Source organism: Diadema antillarum, unplaced genomic scaffold, assembly GCF_040938485.1.
Source record: "Diadema antillarum isolate AM-2024a unplaced genomic scaffold, OU_Dant_1.0 scf00000064, whole genome shotgun sequence".
In the NCBI taxonomy this organism is placed as follows: domain Eukaryota; kingdom Metazoa; phylum Echinodermata; class Echinoidea; order Diadematoida; family Diadematidae; genus Diadema; species Diadema antillarum.
This window is the reverse complement of record NW_027270953.1, coordinates 1,195,361-1,217,717: the sequence shown is the minus strand read 5'-3', so window position 1 is coordinate 1,217,717 and position 22,357 is coordinate 1,195,361. Positions and strand designations below refer to the sequence as shown.

General features: G+C 39.1%; 1 protein-coding gene across 1 annotated transcript in view; it reads left to right on the top strand.

The window, feature by feature from the left end:
- Positions 1-22,357, top strand: part of LOC139716363 (ras GTPase-activating protein 3-like) — a 102,120-nt gene that overhangs the window by 34,892 nt on the left and 44,871 nt on the right. Inside the window, exons 2-4 of the mRNA XM_071627909.1 lie at positions 3,073-3,172; positions 14,825-15,026; positions 18,858-18,931. Of these exons, the coding sequence (XP_071484010.1) occupies positions 3,073-3,172; positions 14,825-15,026; positions 18,858-18,931 (376 nt within the window). The remainder of the gene's footprint in view (positions 1-3,072; positions 3,173-14,824; positions 15,027-18,857; positions 18,932-22,357) is intronic.

Genomic DNA, 22,357 nt, shown 5'->3' with positions numbered 1-22,357 from the left:
TTTTCACCTCAAATCACACATAGTGTTCAGTTTATCCATTACTGATATGTAATTTGAGTTTGATACGATTGTATAAGCTCCGAGAATCCAAGCAATATCATTGTAAATGGTATCCATGAAAAGAGAACATGGAATTAATACAGCTATCCAAAAGGCATGTGATAGTATGTGATTATTGTAGCTTGACTTGGATTTTACCTCACATTCATTATAAACAATAATAAGAAATTGTGAAGGTAAAAGAAACCCTTGCTACGGCAAGGCTTTCTTTTTCCCATGGGGGATGGTGTCACAAATGTACACACTAGTAGTTATGTACACGTACATGTATGATGTACTGTATGCCGGGCTGTTTTAATGTGTATGTACACAGGTGGACCAGATTAATGGAGAACATTCTATGTGGTATAGATATAGTACATACAGGCTGACCAGATCAGTGGAGAATTTTCTAGGTGGTATACAATGTAACTACACAGTACATGCATGTAAGAGGAAATACATTATAACTCACTCAATTTAGAATGATTTCACCCTTTCCAGAATTTTCTGGGAAGTGCTTACATATTTGGCTGAGTGAGGCACTGTCCCTGTAGCCCAATGTGATTGGTAGTTATTCTTGGTAATGATGTTTTGTACATAGATAGGCAGTGAGTCATCCAGGTTTCCTGGAACTTGGACTGGCTAGTAGGTTGGAGAGAGTTATAGAATGTGCTAGAAGGGGGTGAATGGATAGTATATAAGCCAGAGAAATTCTGCAGTAGGCAGAGTACCCAACACCTCTGCTCTGAGAGTTACGTCACTTCTGGCTCTGAAGCGACTTGTTATAGTCAGTCCTGTGTTACCTGCTGACCTGTTATGTTTGTGGAGATACTTGGCCTGGGAGACATTTTGCCTGCAGAGAATTAATGTGCCTTCATTGGACTCCATGTTTTTATGTCAATGGACATTGCTACGGCAAAGCTGTGACGGGCTGGATTCCTAGCTGGACAATATAAAGTGAATCATCATTCAACGCATCGACTGGACGTGGTCGTTGAATTCTGCACATTTCGCTGGGAACATTATACTGTGGATCTACTGTGGACATCTATGTACCCTGGAATTATAACGCGGACTATTGTAACCTGTGCCTCTGGATTTACGTCGCAGGAATCATTCATCGGTGCATCGCGGATCATTCATTTGTGCATCGAACATCGTATCTGGACACTACCAGGGAATTGTAGCGACTTTGTGATAGTTTGGATGCATGTAAGTGATTCCATTACCGATTTGTAATTGTTTCTGTTGATCACTGTTGTACTGATATGACGCCGATTACCAGTCTGTACCCTCAATATCACTGTTAATAAACCGCCTGAACATCAGTTGATTGTTTCTTTTGTGCGATCATTCTCAGAGTGATTTTGGTCGTAACAATATCATGACTTTCTTCTTGCCTAGTATTTACAAGAGAATTGTTTTCCTTTTTTTTTTTTTTTAATTTGGTCACCAGGGAAGTTTAGCAGGGAAAATGTAATGAACTGCCAGGACAGACATGTGCTGGCCCATGCTCAGATGAGGGAGAAATCTGGAGGAGTATTATGGCTGGATAACTGAACTCAGACTGTATTTCGTCGGCCTCATGCCAAAAGGGCCTTAACACCATAGACTTTGTACACTATTAGTGCCCTTTTGGCATGAGGCCGACGATTTGTGAGCCAGGACATCAGTCAAGGGGAGGGAGATGAGAGTATTCTACAAATTATTCACAGCGTTCAGAAGAACCGCATGACAATAGGGAATTGGCTCATGGAACTGGACCTCCTGAAGACTGTTTAGTAAAGGGGATTAGTTGCTGTCACCCTCCTCCCCCTTCCAGATTTCTTTTAGTCTGGTCTTCTAGTCAAACAAAAGAAAGAAAGAACAAAAAGAAAAAAATTTACAACTCCAAAGTATCAGATGGTAAAACTGTGTGCAGAAAGGCTTGAGATTCGGACAGTCCCTCTGCAGAACTAGTGGAATGTTAACTCGTTGAGGACAAGTCCCGAGTATACTCGGGCAGTGTCGATGAGAAATGTGTATTGTAGCAAAATCAGTCCGTCCTCAACGGGTTGACAGTCGCAAGCATTTAATTGTGAAAGAAGAGAAATTTGTTAAATACTTGAGTCGATGGAAGCTACATGTATGATTGCATCCACTCCTCTACAGTATATGCTGTTTGTGGAAGGGGCAAGTTAAAGGTTTAGGTAAAATTGTAGACACCTCCTGTATATACAGAAATTGCAAATACCCATGAAAAATAAAACCAAGTTACTAATTATTTTTTCCCAGATTGATTAAACATTGCAGGTACTGGTAAGCGAGAGAGAGAGAGAGAGAGGAAATATATGAAAAGTGTGTGACTGCAGGGGTGTACTAGAACCCTTGTTTGTGATACCGCACTTTGGGCGATACAACACGGCTGGCAGACTCTGTCAGCCTGGAGTCTGTGGCTTCATGTCACTCAGTACACGTGTCGTGAAAGATGAAGCGACTCGCGCTAATGTGGCGCCTTCAGCTAACCGAGACAGAGATTGTGGGAGACGGGAATCTTATCAATCGACCTTTTGCCATGGTGCGAAAAAGTGCAGTCACGGCCTTTCTCCATGGAAAGCCTCTAAAACAAGTGAACACTGTCTTCTGTAGACTCAAAGATTAATACTGATTTTTTTTTTCTTGCATTATCTGTTGCATAAATCTTGACACATTATATAAGAATAAAGAAATTGAAATACATTTCCATAATGTCTGCCATTCTTTCTTTCTGTCTTTTGTTGTCATATTCCTCTCTCTTTTCCAAATATGTTATCTAGATCAAATTCATACAGAAAAGTAAGTTCTAAAGCCGAAATGTTATAATGTGGCCTATATGTTATTATCCAGCCAGTGTTTTCGTGTTGTTTTTTCACTCTGACAATGTTCCATGCTCTGTACAATTGTATGTTTGCTGTGATGTGTACCTCGGAGCTTTCAAGATTGTGTAACATGTTAAATTCCTGTCTTTTACTTTAAATATTATTAAATGAATTCATTTCTCTCATCTTACAGGGGAGGCTAAAAATCTCAACGCTAATAGAGAATGTTACTGTGCTGTAAAGTTAGACCAGGAGGAGGTGTACCGAACAGCCATCAGGGAGAAGACGCAATGGTGAGTACATCTATTCATGAGGGGTATCCGTGGTGACGAGTTGTATCAGAGATTGCAGATGATATAATAAGAAAACCAAGGATAACCCCAACTGAAATTTTCAATGTGCAGTCGCTCATGGGCTCTACAGCACTGCTGCTCAGACCGCTTTTTATTATGACTGATCACAAAAAACCATGTTTAAATGTGTCTGAAGATTGTGACAAAGTTAAAGGTGTACTTTACCATTTGCAGATGAAACAGAAACCCATCATTAATGCTTCAAAATTGTTCTAAAATGTAAGTTAGGGATAGAAATAACCAAGATGATGTAAAAATATTAGTCTATATGATTAATGTTTTAAGTATTATTAGATATACAAAATGTGAACAAATGCTACAAGAAAAATGTTTGTAGACTAAATAATGATATAAATAATGATATCTCCTTATATTTTAGGCTTTATTGAGGAATCTTTACATGGTAGGATGTTTTGTGATACAACTGACCAACACATATAATGCATCAAATGTGATATCTCGAACATTTTTTAAATCACTGCTCCCAATGGTAAACAGTATCTTTAAATTGTTTCCAGTCATACACAATATTTATGGTTATGAAGGTATTGTATTTGTAGATATCTTGTACAAATGTGAGAAGATATATACATAATGTATGTTATCGATCTTCATAAGATTGCATGGGTGATGCAGTCACTTGCAGGGATCCATGGCTTGTATTTCTTTTCTTGTTTTCTTTTTTTTTTGGGGGGGGGGGGGGTATCGGCAATGTCTGTTTGGATGCAGACAAATCAATGTATCTTTTGCCATTTTCATGGCAGTGATAAATTACAGATGTCAAAAACCCACTCCATGTTTTGAGGTGTCTTTTTGTTTGAATTTGCTCTCCTCATTGAAGTCAATTGGTTCATGAAGTGGGTTGTCACATTGGTAATCTATCACTGTCAGACCAGAAGCCAGTTATAAAAAGAAAGAAAAGAAGAAAAGAAAAGCCAGTACTAAGGGCAAAATCCATATCATTTGATTTGTGAATCGTTGCCCACTTTGACTTTACTAATATTAATCCATAGTCTACTTGAGGCTACATCTATCATCTTTCCCATGTTTGAAACATGTTTCAATACCCGCAATCAAAACAAAGCCTTTCGGAACGCATTTGTCCAGTTGTTGCGTTTATCAACTCTGTCATGAGTCGAGAGGGAGGCCTTGTCACTGCACAGCCCCATTGCACAGTTTGACCCAAGGAACTGAGATGTGTAGTTAGTGTGGGCAGGTCCGAGCTGCCGTATAAACATGTTTCAGTACGACTTTGTACTTGTACACCTTCAATTATGTGATGATGCAGTCAAACCTGACTTCATAGTGGCCACTTGCCCACAGTGGTTGCCTACTTTATGCCTATGGGACCACTACAAACTCCCCCTGTGATTTACTATGTGCTCAGTTCTTGTATCTTAGATTAGTTTTAGAATAGCTTGGCTTCCTACTTTGTCACTGGGAAGCAATATTGTGCAGTGTTTTACCTGATTACTGATCAATGCTCTCTTATGTCAGTATACCTGTTTAACACCTGTAGGAAGCGCATACACCTGTAACTTCGCAGTGGTGTGGAGCATGACTTCAAAGGAAAGCAATTGTTCTTTCTCCATCTATGTATATTAGCTTCGTGGATGATAGTGTTTACTAGAGAAGATAGTTCAGATCAAGTAGGAGTACTGAGATTATTTCTTCCTTTTTGGCTGCGTTTATCAACTTTCCCCTGTTTAAACGGCTTTCAAAATCCGTTTCCAAAGCCCTTTCCAAAGCCGTTTCCAAAACCCTTTCGAAAGCCGTTTCCAAAGCCCTTTAGAAACGGCTTCCAGAATAGTTGCGTTTATCAACTCTTCACGAACACGATAATTGGCCTGTCACTGAACAGCTGCATTGCGCAATTCGACCCGAGGAGAAGAGGTCATAAGGCGTGCATGGTTCGTAACTGCAGTACAAAGCCGTTTCAAAACAGCTTTGCGTTTATCTCACTTCAAAAGGCTTCTAGAAACAGGTTTCTGGAAACCTGTTTAGGAAACCTGTTTGGGAAAGCACAAATTTGCGGCTTTCGAAAAGGCTTTCCGAAAAGGCTTTCAAAACAGCTTTGCATTTATCAGCTCGTAAAAATTCCCTAAAAGCCGTTTGGAAAACCTGTTTCTGCTGAGAAAAAGAGTTGATAAACGCACCCTGTGAGACTTTCTCCATCACTGCAAACATGGGCTTCCCATACATGTGTATTTCTATAGAAATTAAAGGCAGTGATCAGGTTTGTAGCAAGGCCTAGTTAGAGCTCTCCCTGTCCTTGCTCCCTTTTCCACTGCGTCTACATTTCTTTGCGTGTATCAGTTTCACGTCTCTCATTAGTTTCTCCTCAAGCTTTTGTGATGAACTGTTTGTGTTCTTCCGTGGATATGCACTGACCTTCTAGTGATGACCAGCTGATCTTGCTGGTGATGACCAGGTGTTTCTGATGACGTACACACTGGGGATGTTTGTGCCGGAAAGAGATGAAAACTGTAACGCGAGATGAAAACTGTACTATAGCAATGCGATATTCTGAGTTCCGGGCATGCAGTTTTTGTTAGCGAGTCTTCTGTTCTGTCTTAAAGGTATCTCTTTCTCCATCCCCAGACTTCTGGGCCATACAGCTTGTGAATGTCCATCTACAAGGGTACATGTACATCGCAGTAAAGTGGACCAAGAATGCTATATACAGCTGTAAAAGCTTGTAGCTGTGTGTGTGGGAGCTTTAAAGGGATGGTACAGTATTGGTGGAGATGAGAATTGGGCTTTTAACTTTTTGCGAGATACCAAGTAATCACTTATGAAATAGTACAGAGCATGCCATTTTAAGAGGAATTCAAAGTTGATTTCATGAAAATCGGGTTTGGAATGACTGAAACATCCAAAATCAAAGTAAAACAAAGAGATCGTAATAAAATGTGGGTCCCACACTTTATCAGAATCGCTCTGTTTTGGATATCTAAGCCATTTCAAAACCAATTTTCATCAAATAAACATTGAATTCCTCATGGAATTACATGCTCTTTCATATTTCAGAAGAGGTTTCTCATTATCTTACCAAAAGATGTTAGAAACCTGAAATTAGGTCTCAACCAAAACTGTACGATGCCTTTAATGTGACCATTCCACATCTTTGTGATGAAAAGAAGAAGAATGATTGCTGGAGATTTGCAGTTGCACAGTTTTCATCTCTTGCTGCCACAAACATCCCCCTGCGTCATCAGAAATGGCCGGTCATCTCTCAAAGGTCAGCTGGTCATCACTGGGAAGGTCAGTGCATGCCCGCCAGAAGAATACAAACAGATCATCACAAAAGCTGGAGGAGAAACTAATGAGAGATGTGAAACTGATACAGGCCAAAGAGTCTGAGAGAAAAAGGTGAGCGAGGATACCGAGAGAGGCCTTGCTAACAGACCTCATCAATGCATTTAAAGGTCTTGTTTACCTTCGGGAGCAGTGATTTAAAAAATTTTCAAGATATCATATTTAATGCGTGTGTGTACAAGCGTAGGTCTGTTGTATCACAAAACATCCTGCCATATAAAATTTTTGCAATAAAGCCTAAAATATAAGGAGACAACAGTAATTTTCTCAATAAACCATAACTGTAGATGGTTTAGTCCAGAAATATTCTTATTATAACTATTGTTCACATTTTGTATATTTAACAGTCCATTACTTAACATTGATTATACTGATTCAAACTTTTGCAGTGGTCATTTCTATCCCTAACTCACATTTTTGAAGTATTTTAAAGCACTGATGCTTTTTTTTTTTAAAATCTGCAAATGGTAAACTATGCATTTAATTCCTGAGGGGACATGTGTGGCCTGTGTTTTACATTGTTGGAGAAAGTCTCAAAGAGGAATGCAAGTACTGAGCTGTATAAAAAACAGAAATGTTCACATGCACAACATTTTCAAAAATTTTGTAAGAAGCCAGATTCATAAAAGTGTGGGTCTACACAGTGCATCGAATGCCAGTAGCGATTCGCGAAAGTTTCATGTCCCGAATGTTTCTGGTTTAACAGTACTCGTAGTGATGCTTGCTCTAGATGCACCGTATGATGTTTCATTGCTCCTGTCTGGAACCACATTGATTCCATTCAAGTTTTCATGGAGACCTGACCCTTGAAGAGAAAACATGTTCCATTGAAAGCAATTAAAGCAGTTCTTTCATTTGCTGCAGCGCATACTATTCGCTATTTGGTAGACATGATGATGCGATAGGTGAATATTTATATTATATTGGATGGCTATGAATGGGATACCAGGGAATATTGCACGAGTTAGGGCCAATATTGCACGAATCGAAGATGAGTGCAATATTGACCATAACGAGTGCAATATTCCCTGGTATTCCATGAATCAAGGCCATCCAATATAATTATTATCATCTGTACAATCAAGTAAAGCAAGCATTAAATACTCATCTTGGAAGTTGACTCGGCAGTCACATCCCAGCGCTGAAAAGGGGAAGCCCCTAAAACTGCGTAGGAAACAAACAAAATCAATGAGCAAGATGTTTGCGCGCTTGTGAATTGTAACAAACTGACGCGCACTAGTAGCAAGCGATTGCGCATTCAGCAAGCGCTCGCGCAATAGACGAGACAGAATTGAATATGGTGTGATCTTGAACGGCAAGTAACAACGGTAGCCTTTGGGGAATTAATACGTTGGTCTATGCGATTCGTTCAATATGCTCTGATATTGAACGGTAAAAACTGAGCGGACTGCAATACGCGTTTTTAATGCGCCGTTAAAACGTCCTATGTAGATGATGTTAAACCATTGGCAAAGCATTTCACTATGTTCTCCAATTGGAAACAGCTTTGTGTAAAAGAAAAGAGCAAATGATGCCTAACAACAGGATATATTTTATGGCACACATGGAGGGAGAGGCCTTGCAATCTGTGCAGTGCTTCAAGTGCAGTTGATTAACAATTTACTTTTTTAAAGTCATTTGGTCTTTGGAATTCCTGTAGACAATTTGTACATAAGGCACAACATCCTTTGTATCAATCTCATCGCACACACCGCTTTGTCAAATAATTTTGAATTTAATCTTTGACAAACCTATATGATATACTGTAGTGGATGATTGATATTCCCCCCTTTCTTTTTTTTTTTTTTTTTTGGGGGGGGGGGTGGGAATATTGGAATGTGCATGTTGCTTTCACTTGTTTGAAATGTTATTGTAATGAAGTTATTCAATTATACAACAAAGTCCTCTATAGCATTTTGAAACATTGTACGTTCTGTATACATGTTCTTTACCTCAAAAGTCATTCTGACTTTAAGCATTACATCATGTCACATGAGTAAAAAAAAAAAATGTAATATACAAGGTTGTACATGTAAGTTGACTTATGTGCAGCATACAAGAATAAATTCATTGAATTTGAAATAGGAACTGTAGGTTCCGTGGCATTCCCTTTTGATGGGAATTTCATGGTTTCTTGCAGGTGTTACACCAGTGAGCGCTGTGTGCTGTTAGTGTAGGAGTGGATGTGACATGGCATGATGCAGTTCAAATAATTGCTTTTATTGTTTCCTATTTCTCAGAACTGCAGCCTGCCGGCTTCCTCTGTTAAAGCAAAGATGTTGTCATCCCTTTGTTTCGATTATGATGCGTACAGTAGTGTACAGTATGTATAATACACTGAATACATGTATGAGGAGCCATCTTGAATACCTACATGTACAATGTATACAAATTATGTAGTTCAAAGTAAAATCAACATAGAAACTTTCAAAGTGGATATACAATTGTATGTATGTTCCGTTCTCCGGTAGACTTCAGTGAACAGAGAGCAAAATCAAAGAAATGAAACTGTTGATATTTCCTCGTGCATACAATGTAATTAAAATTGAAATTTAGCAAAGGTATAGATACAGTGCAGTGAGTAGTGAACACAGTGTAGGCCTAAAGCGTGTGACACAACTTTACTTTCATATGGGTTTCCCCAGAAGTATCGGTTTCGACCATGTGTTTTTAAATTGCAAGTGAAGAAACAGTGATGATGTTGTCATTGTCCGTCAACTCTGGTATTGGATCACGCATGAAAGAGATAGAATTGTGTTTTTGGTCAATTAATCAAGCAACTATTACCTGATTAATGAAACTACTGCCATATCGTATGCATTTGATTGATTGAGCCCCTGTTTGTGAGATTCATACCTTGCTTGAGCATTGGGATAGCGTTCTACCATTCTACCGTATTAAAGTGCCGGGGGGGGGGGGGGGGGGGGGGAGGGAGGGAGATGGATTCAGCAGGTATTGTCAATGGCTGGAAAGATCGAACAAATGACGAACAGTGCGAGTGGCTGGGTGTAAAGTGCTTGGTTGTCCAATTGTAGTATTTGTAGTTTTTCTAGAGCCAGTTTCAAAAATGCTCCGGAAATCCAAATGTCAATCTTTTGTCAAGGTTGGAATGAGTTGTTTTCTTTGGAGAAAAAGTGCGTGGGTGTAGCATTTACCTGCATAGAAAGCCAGAAGCAAGTTGTTGTTCAGTCTGTGTATGTACACAGAGACTGCGATAGTGTGGTGTAGCTGTAGTGGTGATGTGATATGTACAGCTTGTAAATGTACGATTAGTTATTTCGATGAATATTTCTACATGTTGTATTATTACTACTAACTACTTCCACTACTACAATGTACTGTAATTGTTATTATTGCCACTCTTATTTTCCATATTTCAGTACCACCATCATCATGTATCTTTATTATGATACAGTTGTACATGCTGATAAAATTGTGGAAAATAATTGAATAAAAACTTTTCTACCCCCCGTCCCCCAATTAATCAACGGTCATGTGATCTTGTGGGAAAGTTATTAGTTGAAACAGAGTCAGTTGCTAACATTTTAGAGACGAAGTTTGTCAGTATGCCATTCCACTTTGGAAGTTACTGTATGTGTGCACCTTTTTTATCACCTCGTTTTGTCTCCTTTTTTTCCCTTTCATTCTCTGTAAACATAGTTTCCTTGTGAGAAGCTTTCTTTTCACAGTCAAAATTTCACCCATCATTTGCACTTTCTCCATTTCCTTGAAGCTGTAATCCGATGATTGTAATGAATACATACTCGTTCCTGTATTAGTGTTCATTGCTATCTATCCATAAAGAATTGCCCATTCATATATCTTCCTTCCTTCTCATGTTTGTATTGGTGTTTACATTTCCTTTTTCTGGGAAAGTGCCAAGAGTTTTGTTGGTATTTATTACCTTTCCTGCCCATTGTCATTGTGTATTATAGAATGGGTAGCGAGAATCCTGCGATCTGATTGGTCGAGAGCTATGTGTTGATTACTGGCCGCACGCTGAGTCACAGTGGTAAAGATGTTATCGTGCACTTGTAGCAAGAGTACGCGTTTTTGTAACAAAGGTTCGCTTACTAAGCAAGCATTCGCGCACTCAGGTTGGCCATGCGTCCAGTAAAAACTAATGCACGGCTGGCGATGCGTCCAGTAAAAACTGATGCATGCTCGTTTACGGCAAACCAAATGGAAATGCATCCAGTAATTTTGTCATCCGGTAACACGATAGAAAAATGGGCTTTTGGCAAGAAAATTACCCATTCTATATTAAAGTCAGATAACGCACATGTCTTTTCGTGCGTCAGTCGGAATATAGTGTGCATGCGATAACTATGGAATTTGGCCTAAAACCCACTCAGCTTCACCTCGTGGGTTAAGCATTCCATAGTTACCTTATGCACACAATTCCGACTGACGCACTTGGACCTTTGCATCATTTGTATACTATTCTGTTCAGAGTTAGTTTTTCCCCCTGTGTGGTTAGACTTCAGGTTTCTACCTACTAGTACTACTCCAAACTATTTAAATATGCAGCATATTTCTGGTTTTTCACTCTCATCTCTTTCTTTGTTTTGACGATTAATAATGACTTTTAAGTTTACTTCCTGTCTGTTTTCACTGGTTCTTGCTTCCCTTTTTCTTGGTCTCATGCCACCATTGTGTTAGAATGATTTATCAGAAATGAGAAATGATAATTCATTGTCCAGAAGTTACACAAATAGAGAGACCTACCATACACAGTATGATGCGACTATACTTTCAATGTTCAGGCGATCTGTAAAATGCATTTCCGCCATCATTCAAACAACAGGAAAGAGTAAACACCAGCACTGGTGACATAGCATTTGTGCAGGAACAGAATACAAGTATGTATGCCTATAAATAGCTTAATATATGGAAGTATTAATACCCTGTTGCGTGGTATTTTGTGATATCATAGGCAAATGATTAATTGACAAGGGGACCAATTCATACAAGCTGATTCAATAAAATTGTTGCCGATTTCTCACAAAACGAAAAGTGTGATGATCATGGGGGATAGAGGATTTTACCATTCAAGGAAGAGGACTGCCATCTTTAATAGCTCGGGGGGGGGGGGGGGGGGGAGGGGGGAGGGGGGGAGGGGGGGAGAAGAAGGTCAGATATTTGCTCTCACTTTCAAGCTATTGCCACCATAAGTACATTTTTAAGTTTTCATGTCCAGGGTAATTAAAACTCATTGTCTTTGAAGTTTCCATGGGGTTCTCAGGACATATTGATGCGTTTCTGTATTGACAACTTATAGTTAGGTGATCCGAGTATCCTCTCGGATCACCTTCTGTATCTGTACTGAATCTTTCTTCTTTCTTTGTTTCTTTCTTTATTTCTCCTCAAAAGTTGTGCAGAGGTTAGCTCAGAAAGTGCATTGCATCTCAGTGTCAAACTTATACCATATATGTATCATGTCACAAAGACGACAGCGCAAGTAAAATCATAGTGATCAGTCGACCGTGACGTCACTATGACGTCATTATATGAAAACACATTTTCATGCATATCTCATTAATGGAATGGAATATTTCAATGAAATTTACGTCACATATATTTCAAGTCAAGCGAATTCTACTCATATTCTCAAAATTCATTTTTATTTCAAAACGCGCGCGTACGCGCGCGTTGAAATATTTGTATGCTCAAATCGAGCTCAAAATTTTTTTGCACACGTTTCAGACCATTTGGAGCATTTTTTGAAAAATTGAAAAAATTGGACGGACGCGTACGCGCGCGCACATATTCGCACGCACAGCTAATATGAAATAGAAATTTTCAATTTTTTCACACGGATCGGATGTCCAAAATGTCAAGGAATATTTCTACCAAGTTTCAAGTCGATCCGATTAAATATGACGTCATACGGGCCCGTCAAATTCAAAATTCCGCGCGTGCATCAATGGGGATACACAGTGCAACTATGCCAAAAAACCGCCAATTTTAAATCGGATTTTACTCGTCAGGATGGACGGTGACCCCCCATTTTCTTGACATATTCTGAAAGATGATGAGTTGTACATGTCATTTCATGGGCTGGCTATGCTGACAAAATGATAAAAAAATATCAAATTTCTTAATAAAGTAAAAAAAGTAAATTTTCAAAATGACGTCATCAAATTTCAAGTTTACTCGAGCGTATCTCACTTATCCTTTGCCAATTTTCACCTAAATTTCAATATGTTGTAGCTTATGAAATGTTCTTTCATGAATGTAATTACACAATTTTGATTAGATGACGACATCACCTCGAAAAAATGGATTGAAGGTAACCTTGTCAAATTTGACCAGTTTACGTGTAATCTCTATGGGAGTTCAATTTTTATGGAAATGAAAATTGACATGACTATCTTTATCGAGCACTAGCTCACTTATGCTTCGGTGAATTTCTCTAAGATTTTAATATGTTGTAGCAGAGACGTAGGGCTATCGTAAATGTGCCCTTCGTTTATTCATACGTTGTCGGGATCACGTGAAAAAACTTGGTTGAAATTAAAGCTTATCTTCGATGTATTGTAATATTTCTTTCTTTTTACAACTTTATGTGCAATAACTCAAGAAAAACATACCCTATCACCACCATATTTTGCACATGTTTAGTTCATGTCACAAACATTATTTCATAAAATAACAACTACTTGATCAGACGCCATCTTGGGTATGTAAATTAGGGTCAAAGGTCATAGATGTTTCATCCTGTATCTTGGTGAATACATGTCTTATCTTTCCCATATTTTGCACACGTAAAGACCATGTTACAGGGATCATTTCATAAAATAACCACTCAGATGCCATCTTGTCTGTGCAAAGTGGGGTCAAAGGTCACATGTACTTCTTTTTCTATCTTCGCTATGACGTATTATCTCTATGGGAGGGAATTTTTTAGATGTGAAAATTGACATGACTCTCTTTATCGAGCACTATCTTACTTATGCTTCGGTGAATTTCTCTCAGATTTTAATATGTTGTAGCTGAGACTTTGCACTATCAGGACTCGAATCATTGATTAAAAAAAATCGGATCACCTTAATTTGTCAGTGATGACAAATTACAATCTCTAGTTTCCTGTGTTTCTTTTCTAACTCGTGATCTACTCCATGATTCCTTGGATGATCTCATGGTAATTCAAACTGGGATTGCACAGACAAAAACAGTTTATTTTGCATTGTGTAAATATATCCAGATTCTTGTAGAATTAAAATTTCTTTAATCCCCCCCCCAAAAAAAGGGGGAAAAAAAAAGAGATACAACCTCATGAAGAGCATCTGAAGACAAATTAATGTATCGTTTATACAAATTGTACTTTCAAAGTTTCAAGGAATGGTCATTTTTGCAGGGCTCCTTTTTATCAAGAACATACTGTAAAAGTAGAGATTTTCATGCTTTTTGCACAACCAGAAGCTTGTGGAAAAATGAAAACATGCAAATATTTTTGCAATCCATAATTATGCTCCAGCCTGATTCCGCCAAATTAAAAACATGCCCAATTCATCTTACCCACCCGAGCGTGAAAAATTACTCACATGAAAATATCCACTTTTACACTTCTGAAAAAGTGGAAATTTTTGTGCATTTTGTACATGCCCAAAATAAAATTGAATGAATATTTTTTCTCATTATATTTACCAATATATTCTCTTTGTGATTACAAGGAATTAAAAGCATGCAAAATTGATTTTACCTGACTGAACATGAAAAATTGCTCAGGCGAAAATTTTTACTTTTGCAGTATTGAGAACACTTGATTTAGCTCCTCCAGAGGGCACAGAAATATTTGCATTATAATTTTGTAACAAGTCAAGGGATTTTGTGTTTTATATTCAAGAAAAATTAAACCACCATTTTTTTTTAGATTGCCTAATAAACTTGAACTGTAAAGTGAAATTTCATTAAATTAACCCAAACCAATTTTCCTCAAATTTTCGCAGATTATTGTTTCACAGATTTTCCTTTATTCAGTGAATCCACAAATGAATGATTTGGGAACCTTCGATAGATTTCCTTGATGCTTTGCCCGAATACAGTATGCTTCATGAAATGTACATGTGCCGAGAAGTGTTAGGCAAAGAAAAGAAATACAAATCAACTGCAAAATCCCTAAAGGTCAAAGGTCAAGGATACGTGTGCTTCTGGCCAAGGGAGTTATCATTTCCTACTGTAACTTTGCTGTGTGATTCTGCAAAATATTTCATGTCGGAGAGAGCCTCCACACTGACCATCACCCCACTCTCTCTCTCTCGTTTTTTGCAGTCCGTTCTGGGGCGAGGAGTACATGTTCGACATTCCCATCCAGTTTCGCATGTTGTCGTTTTACATCTACGAGAAGGACCGGCTAAAGCGATCAGACTCCGCCATCGGCAAGGTGGCATTGCGGCGCGCCGAGCTGCACAAGTGTCAGAGCAAGGACCAGTGGTATCTCCTCACCCCCATAGACCAAGATACGGAGGTTCAGGTGAATATCGTTTTTGAATTTATTTATTCATAGTCTGCAGAGACACACAGAGTTTGACTCTCTTTTTGTCATTTACACTATGTTAACATTGTTTTCATGGCAGCCATGACAACCCTGTTTTGCCCAAAATGTAGCACGGCATGGGTAGACGAGATAGTCTCCCCCCACCCCTTCTGTATTCTAGTCTTCCATATTCTATTCCTTGAGCATGTAGCTTTCAGAATGATGTGAGAATGGAGTCTGGCCAGGCTGGACTACTCATATATTTCCCTTCATGTCCCGCCATGAACCGCCTTCAAGTTTTGTTACGGCCTATTGCATGCTGTCTCGTTTTTTGTTGTTGTTGGTTTCACCCTGTTTTATTACAGCCTCCTAGGTTTCTCATCAGCACCGTGACTGCCGTGGCAAATTTTTTGACACGGCATCTTCGGCAATCACGGCCTGTTAGAAGTATGTTTGCCCAGTCAGTCCCCTGGCGTTATCTTGTGTCCATCCCGTTATGTTCATGGTTAGTGTGAAACGTGATTGCCATGGCCACTGGGACCATGGAGTAAACGTGGCTAGTTTAGCAATGCAACTTTTCACTGGCTTGGAATATTGAATGGAAGGACCAGTGGTACGTTGGTATCCCCAACTCCCATAGACTTACAACATACTGTATACGCCATATATTTCAAGAGTATAAATTTTTACGCGAATCAGGAATTCCCGATGATTTCGCGAGTGGTTAAATTCGCGATCGTGGAGTCCTGTACCGAACGGAGAAATACTATGCGTATGTCACATCCACATCGGGATCAGAGTCTATATTTTCGCGTGTCTTTATTTCGAGAATAGCACCAGACTCGCGAAATTCACAAAAAAATAAAAACCTCGCAAAATATTCGGTGTACACAGTAGGATACAGAGGTTCAGCGGAGTAAAGTGTAAAAACTATACCCTTGGGTTATATTCCTTCTTTGTGTAAAGTTCAGTTAAGAGTTTAGTCTGGCCTCTGGACTAAAATAATTTTCTTTCTTAATTGCAACTTGTCCGCATCCTAAAATATTAAGATTGAAGACCAGTTATTTCATAGTGTTAGGCACTATTGGTTTGTTTAGTTACGGTCAGTAACTCCTCCCCCTCCCCCTTTGCTAAAAACGGTTGTGTTTCTCGTACAATTGTATGTCTACATTTTTTTTTTTCTGCATTCGTGCAGTTCAAAGCACATCATTGATCCTTCGGCTTTAAAACATTCTTCACGGAAAAAGGTTATTACAGTAATTAGTGAACCTTTGTATAAAAGGATGATATTCAACACATTTGATGTATTTACACCTAATATGATGATATTCAACACATTTGATGTATTTACACGTATGTGAGGTGAAAGCAGCATTCGACAATCTTCTGCATGTGAGGCAAGCATGTTGGAGGGTGTTCTACATTTTTGGTCATTTTGCACAAAAGTTTCATGTTTGCATCATGGCAAAAATAGTCCTTTTGGTCACAATTGACAAAATATGACGTACTGAATTCAGCAGCTGTTGAAATAATATATAAGTATAGGCCAAATTCCATATATGGCTGTACCCGTACAGGTTTGCTGTTGTCATAGCATTTTGATGGAGGAGAACTGCCACCGCAGATACAATGTACATTGTGCACTGGCTTGCCTGCCTTGGAATTTGCCTCATCCCCCCCCCCCCCCCCCTTTCTTGCTTGTGACAGATCAAACACAGGTATCCCCAAACAGTGATCCAGGGCATTTGTCACACTGATGGTGTGTGGTGGAGGGATGGATGTTGTTCCGAGGGAATTTTGTTTCTCTCGCCTCCATGTCACGTAGACTTCCGACCCACTTCGAAATCGATGACATCCAAACCTGGTGATCCAGAGCGAGAGAGAGAAAATAGCCATATTTACATTTCTCCCACGTCTGCTCATCGTGTCTGTGAAAGACACCATCAGCTGTGTTCCTCCATCTTCTTCATTTCCAGCACGTTCACTTCACTGGGTGGAAAATAGTACCAATACAGCTTTGGGGCTTTTTTAAAGCATTTTTTGCCTTTTTTTTTTTTTATACCAAGGTGTTTTGATATAATATGCAAGCATCATAGTATTGCATTGACAGTTGGGTGTGCTGGCCACGGATGGTTAAATTTTACATTCTCCATAGCATCCATTCACCGGAGGCGTGCTCACACAATAGTGTTTTTCTGTTTTGTTTTTTTCCCCCGGGGCGGGTATCCTTGTAACGTTATACCTTGACGATGGAAGAGCCTTCAGTCGTTGTTAAGTCAGAGAGATGGCTCTTTTCGTGAATGGAGTCCGCTTCCACTTTAATCAAGTTACGGACAGCGAACTGAATAGTTGCTCCTGTGAGCAGGGAACCGCTTTTCAAGGTGAATCTTTTGAACCAAGGGTGTTCGATCGGAAATCTGATCTTTTCTGATATTTTCTGTTGCCCCTATTCACATGGAAAATTTAGTATTCTCTTTCCTTTCTGTTTTCCTCCATGATAATCCCATTGATAAACTCATCGGGTTTGTGCTACAGTATGATATTCTTTGTTGAATGTTCCTAGGCCGGTATTTTCTTTTGACACATACTATATCGGATGTCTTCATAACAGTATACATCCTCTATTGCAAATGTAATGAGAAAAATTATTCCCTTTTCCCTCCCCCCCACCCCCCCCCCCCCCCACCACAACAATTTTCTCAATCAGTTTATCAAGGAATCATTTTAATGTTACATTGGTATGTCATGCCATTCAGTCATCTTTTCACAAGTAATTCTTTGGTGTTAACTCTTTGTACTGATCAATAGGTGGCTTTGGTATGTAGTGTAGCAGAGACAGTCTCGTTTTAACTTGGCTCGGGGGGGGGGGGGGGGGGGGGGGGATAGAAAATCTTGCTTTTGACACTTTCTTCATACATCTTTTAATACCAAGAGAAAAATATACCATACACACCCGACATCAACTACAATTTGATTGAGGTTCTGCTTATGGATGTAATGCCAGTTGACGAAATGAAAATTTGCATAATTGCGTCAAGTAGCTGAGGATTGACGTTATAGTGTACCATTATGTTACATGTATGTTGATAATGCTTTTATAATATCTGCTGATCATGGAATATTTCAGTTTCATGTCAAAACAGGGTCCCGGTTTCATAAAACTTGTCATCAGTGACAACTGCCACATTTCTATGACAAATTTGCTCTCAGCCAATCAGATGCAAGGATTTCAGTAGCTTGTCACATCTATGACAACTTGTCACTGATGACAAGTTTTATGAAACGGGCCCCCGGTTTCATAAAACTTGTTATCAATAACAAGTTACGATATTGGTTAAAAGCTACTGAAATCCTTGCCTCTGATTGGCTGAGAGCAAATTTGTCATAGAAATTTGGCAGTTGTTACTGATAACAAGTTTTATGAAACGGGACCCAGAAGTTTTGCTAATGTTTTTACAAGTGTGAATAAAAAGAAAAAAGTGATTATGGTCATGAAGGAGTTTTGAAATAGAAATAAGATGTTGCATACTGGATTACTAAATAGTCTAAGATCAGGGGCCCGTTGCATAAAACTTACCATTGAATTTCAATGGTAACTACCATCAAAATTAGGCGTCACAGCCAATCAGCATCAAGGATTGTAAAATTTACCGCTGATTTGAAGACTTACCGCTAGAAAGGAGCGGTAAGTCCAGCGGTAAGGGTTTTATGCAACAGGGCCCTGGGATGAACTATGCCTGTTACGACAGCCAGAGAAGATGCTATACTGCATAGATTCACTGTATTTCTTTTCATCGGTTTGCTTTTCTTTTCTCCTGTTTATCACAGGGCAAGGTCCACGTTGAGATCCGTACCAGTGAGCTCCTGAATGGATCATCGTCCATCACCAAATTAGCCGTCAGGTGAGGAGAAGTATTATTTAAAGCCCCTCATGTCATTTGTCTCGGCAATTTCATCAGGTGCTACAACTTTCACTGCTCAAAAGTCATTGTCGCAGTCACTTGAGTTTCATCAAGCTTTTAGACTTTTAGATTTCAATGCTCCTCTCTCTTTAACCCATTGAAGATGAGTCTAGAGTATACTCGAGCAAGTGTCTATAGGAAAAGCGTGTTGTAGCAAAATCAGCCTGTCCTCAATGGGTGAATGTATGCAGAATATTAGTTTAACTCCTGCACAATTCTTTCCTCGCACCCCCTTGCCCTCAACAGGTACCTTGACAAATTTAAGCAACATCGGATTTCACTTTGCTGAGCGTAGAATGGCTGTGTGCCCTGGGTGCCATGCCCATATGTAGACACCAAATATTGGGCTTGGAGAAGACTTTGAAATCCAAAGCGTTTCTTTTCATAGTTTGGCCGTGCAGAGGGAGTAGTAGGCAGTGAAATAAAGAAAGACCCACCTCATGAATTACCTAGGTAGACAGGTTTCCTACTCACAAAAGGACTCATTCGTAATCATGTTTCAGGAATATGTCTCTTAGAGTGTTTAGAATCACATAATATTCAAACATCTGAAACCAATCTTTTCACTGGATGCTAATATTTCAATGAAAAACTGTCAAGACTTGTTACTGTAAAACAAGGAATTTTCGCGTGCACTTTAATTTTGCGAATTTCGCGAGCGCCAAGATTCGCGAAATTAAAATGCGCGCGAAAGTCCATGTTTACATTATATGCATTGAACGCCAGTGGCACTTCACGAAAATTTCATGCCACGAAAAAGGCTGTCGGCTCCAATTCGCGAAAAATTCATGCCGCGATGATCGTGTTTTACAGTATTCAAAAATGGAACTACAGTTACTGTAAGATAATGTTTGCAATATATGCATGCACCATAGTAGAAGTGAATTCAAGGTCAAGTTCACTTTTTCCCTTTAATCATGTTTTAGAGAGCAAATGAGTAAGAATTCATTTGTGTGCCCACATTCAAACAAAACAAATATCTGGAAAACGATCCACATCTATATGGTTTTTCTGCCAATTGGAAAGGGCTTGTAGATATTCATAAAAAAACAAAAGATGCAAGAATCTGGAATAGGTCTACAAGAATTTACTAGAAGAGTCTGAAACATGCAGCAAATTACTGTGGCTACTACTGTGATCAACAAGAGATAAAGTACCCTGGAAAACAAAATGAGTTTAATTATAAACCAACAGGTGTGTACAAGTTTCTTGAATGATAGTTTTCTATGCCAATCATCTGCAAGGGGATACAATTTGAATTTATGATAAAGATCAGAAAATAGCATTTTAGATTAGAGTTTACAGCTGTGATTGATAGGGAAATATCATTTTACGTAACTGCACTCAATTATTTTTTTCCTTCGAATAAACCATATATTTTGTTCAAGAGGGTTCTTTCTTTGAAAAAATTAGGTTTGAATTTTGATGGTGTGAATGTCGTCATGCATGTCCACAGCAATGCCCGTGAGTCACGGTCGGACAATTGTATGGGGTCACACTCAGTCAGGTCGATGAACATGTGATCTCGCGACAGCTGAGTGAACTCACTTCTCGGAAAATCGACTTTTCTTTGGCTTGCGCGAAATCTGTTTGTAACATGTGATTGTTTACAATTTGATAGCAGTCCAGACTTCCTATTTGGCTTACCGCAACATATGAATGGACAACCATGAAATTGTATTTAAAGGACAAGTTCACCTTCATAGACATGTGGATTGAGTGAATGTAGCAATATTAATAGAACACATCAGCAAGAGTTTGAGGAAAATTGGACCATCCATTTAAAAGTTATGAATTTTTGAAGTTTCTTCTTAGTCACTGCTGGATGAGAAGACTACTAAAGCTTGTGATGTCACATGTGTACAAGTGTATAAAGAAAGCATAAGGAAAATTCACGATATTTTCACTTTTCTCCCATAATAAAAGAACACTTGACTTCCCTCTTTCAGAAGGCAAGGGGAATAATATTACCCTTATGTCAGTGATGAGTCGAGGATAATGTGCACTTTTTTCAAAAAGTAACATTTTGTGAAATTCTCTTTATATTTTCCTTATAACGTTGTACGCATGTGACATCACACACTCTAGTGGTCTTCTCATCCAGCAGTGACTGTGAAGATACTTTAAAAATTCATAACTTTTGAACGGATTGTCCAATTTCCCCCAAACTTTCACTATGTGTTCTTCAAATATTGCTACATTCACTCAATCCACATGAATATGAAGGTGGACTTGTCCTTTAAAGTGAGCTGGTGATATGTCTTATGTGAAATTTTGAATGGGATTTGCCGTCTTTAAGCGCTGTGGTCTGGAATCTGAGGCGGATTGCAAATGGCAGGTGCTGTGGAGAATTTCGGAAGGAGTATATTTTTCACAAGATCAGTTATGTGAGAATGCCTTCTGCCGATGGACGCAGCCAATGTTAGGATGTTTTTGAGTCGAGCGGTTGGAGTTTTGTTTTTTGTTTTTCATGTTGGAATTAAGCAGGAAATCCCACTGGCAGGCATGATGTGATATGGATCAAACCCGTGTGGTCAATGTGATGGTGATGCGTCGTCGTGGCGAGGTATCCCTACTGATGAGATGGCCAGATGCAGCATCAACGTTTCTCCGGGATTTGGCTCTCTTCCGGGGTATTTAATCGCCCATCGTGTATTGTTTCTTCCTCTGGATATCATACATGCTCTGGAATTGAAAGACATCTTTCATCTATCTCTTAATTTACATTTATTGTTTTATTCTCTATATCTCGGATGATTTTTTTTTTTTTTTGGGGGGGGGGGGGGAAGAAGATGGGGAGGCAGAGGGAGTTTGATATGAAATGCCAAGTCGTATTGAAGATGATTATTGATTTGAAATGCCAAGTCGTATTGAAAATGGTTTTACCTTCGTTTCTGCTGCTCTGTGATCATCATGTGTATGTGTGTACTCATATCAATTTCTAGCCGGAGGAATCGTGAGATGGACATTGCACATGTGCGGAGAAATGAGAAAATTGAATTTGACGTCCCGCAACCTCGATTGATAGCGGTTTATTATTGGGGGTATGATTCCCTGTCCTCTTCTATTGTTATCTGCCTTTTGTAGATGACATTTTGTTGAGTTCATTGGTGACGAGATTAGATGTGGGACAGGGATAGCTACATAGTTGTAGTATACTGTGAAAGCAGAAACATTCACAGCAAGAGACTTGCGCCAATTTGACCTGATGACCTTTTTTTTCACATCGCCAAACTTTGTTGAATTGCCACTGGCCTGCAATGCATCGCGTAGATGAAGCCTTCTTCGCGAATTTTACTTCGGCGAATCTTGGCTCCCAGCGAAATTTGTGAAAGTTTCACACTTGCAAAAATTTATGGTTTTACA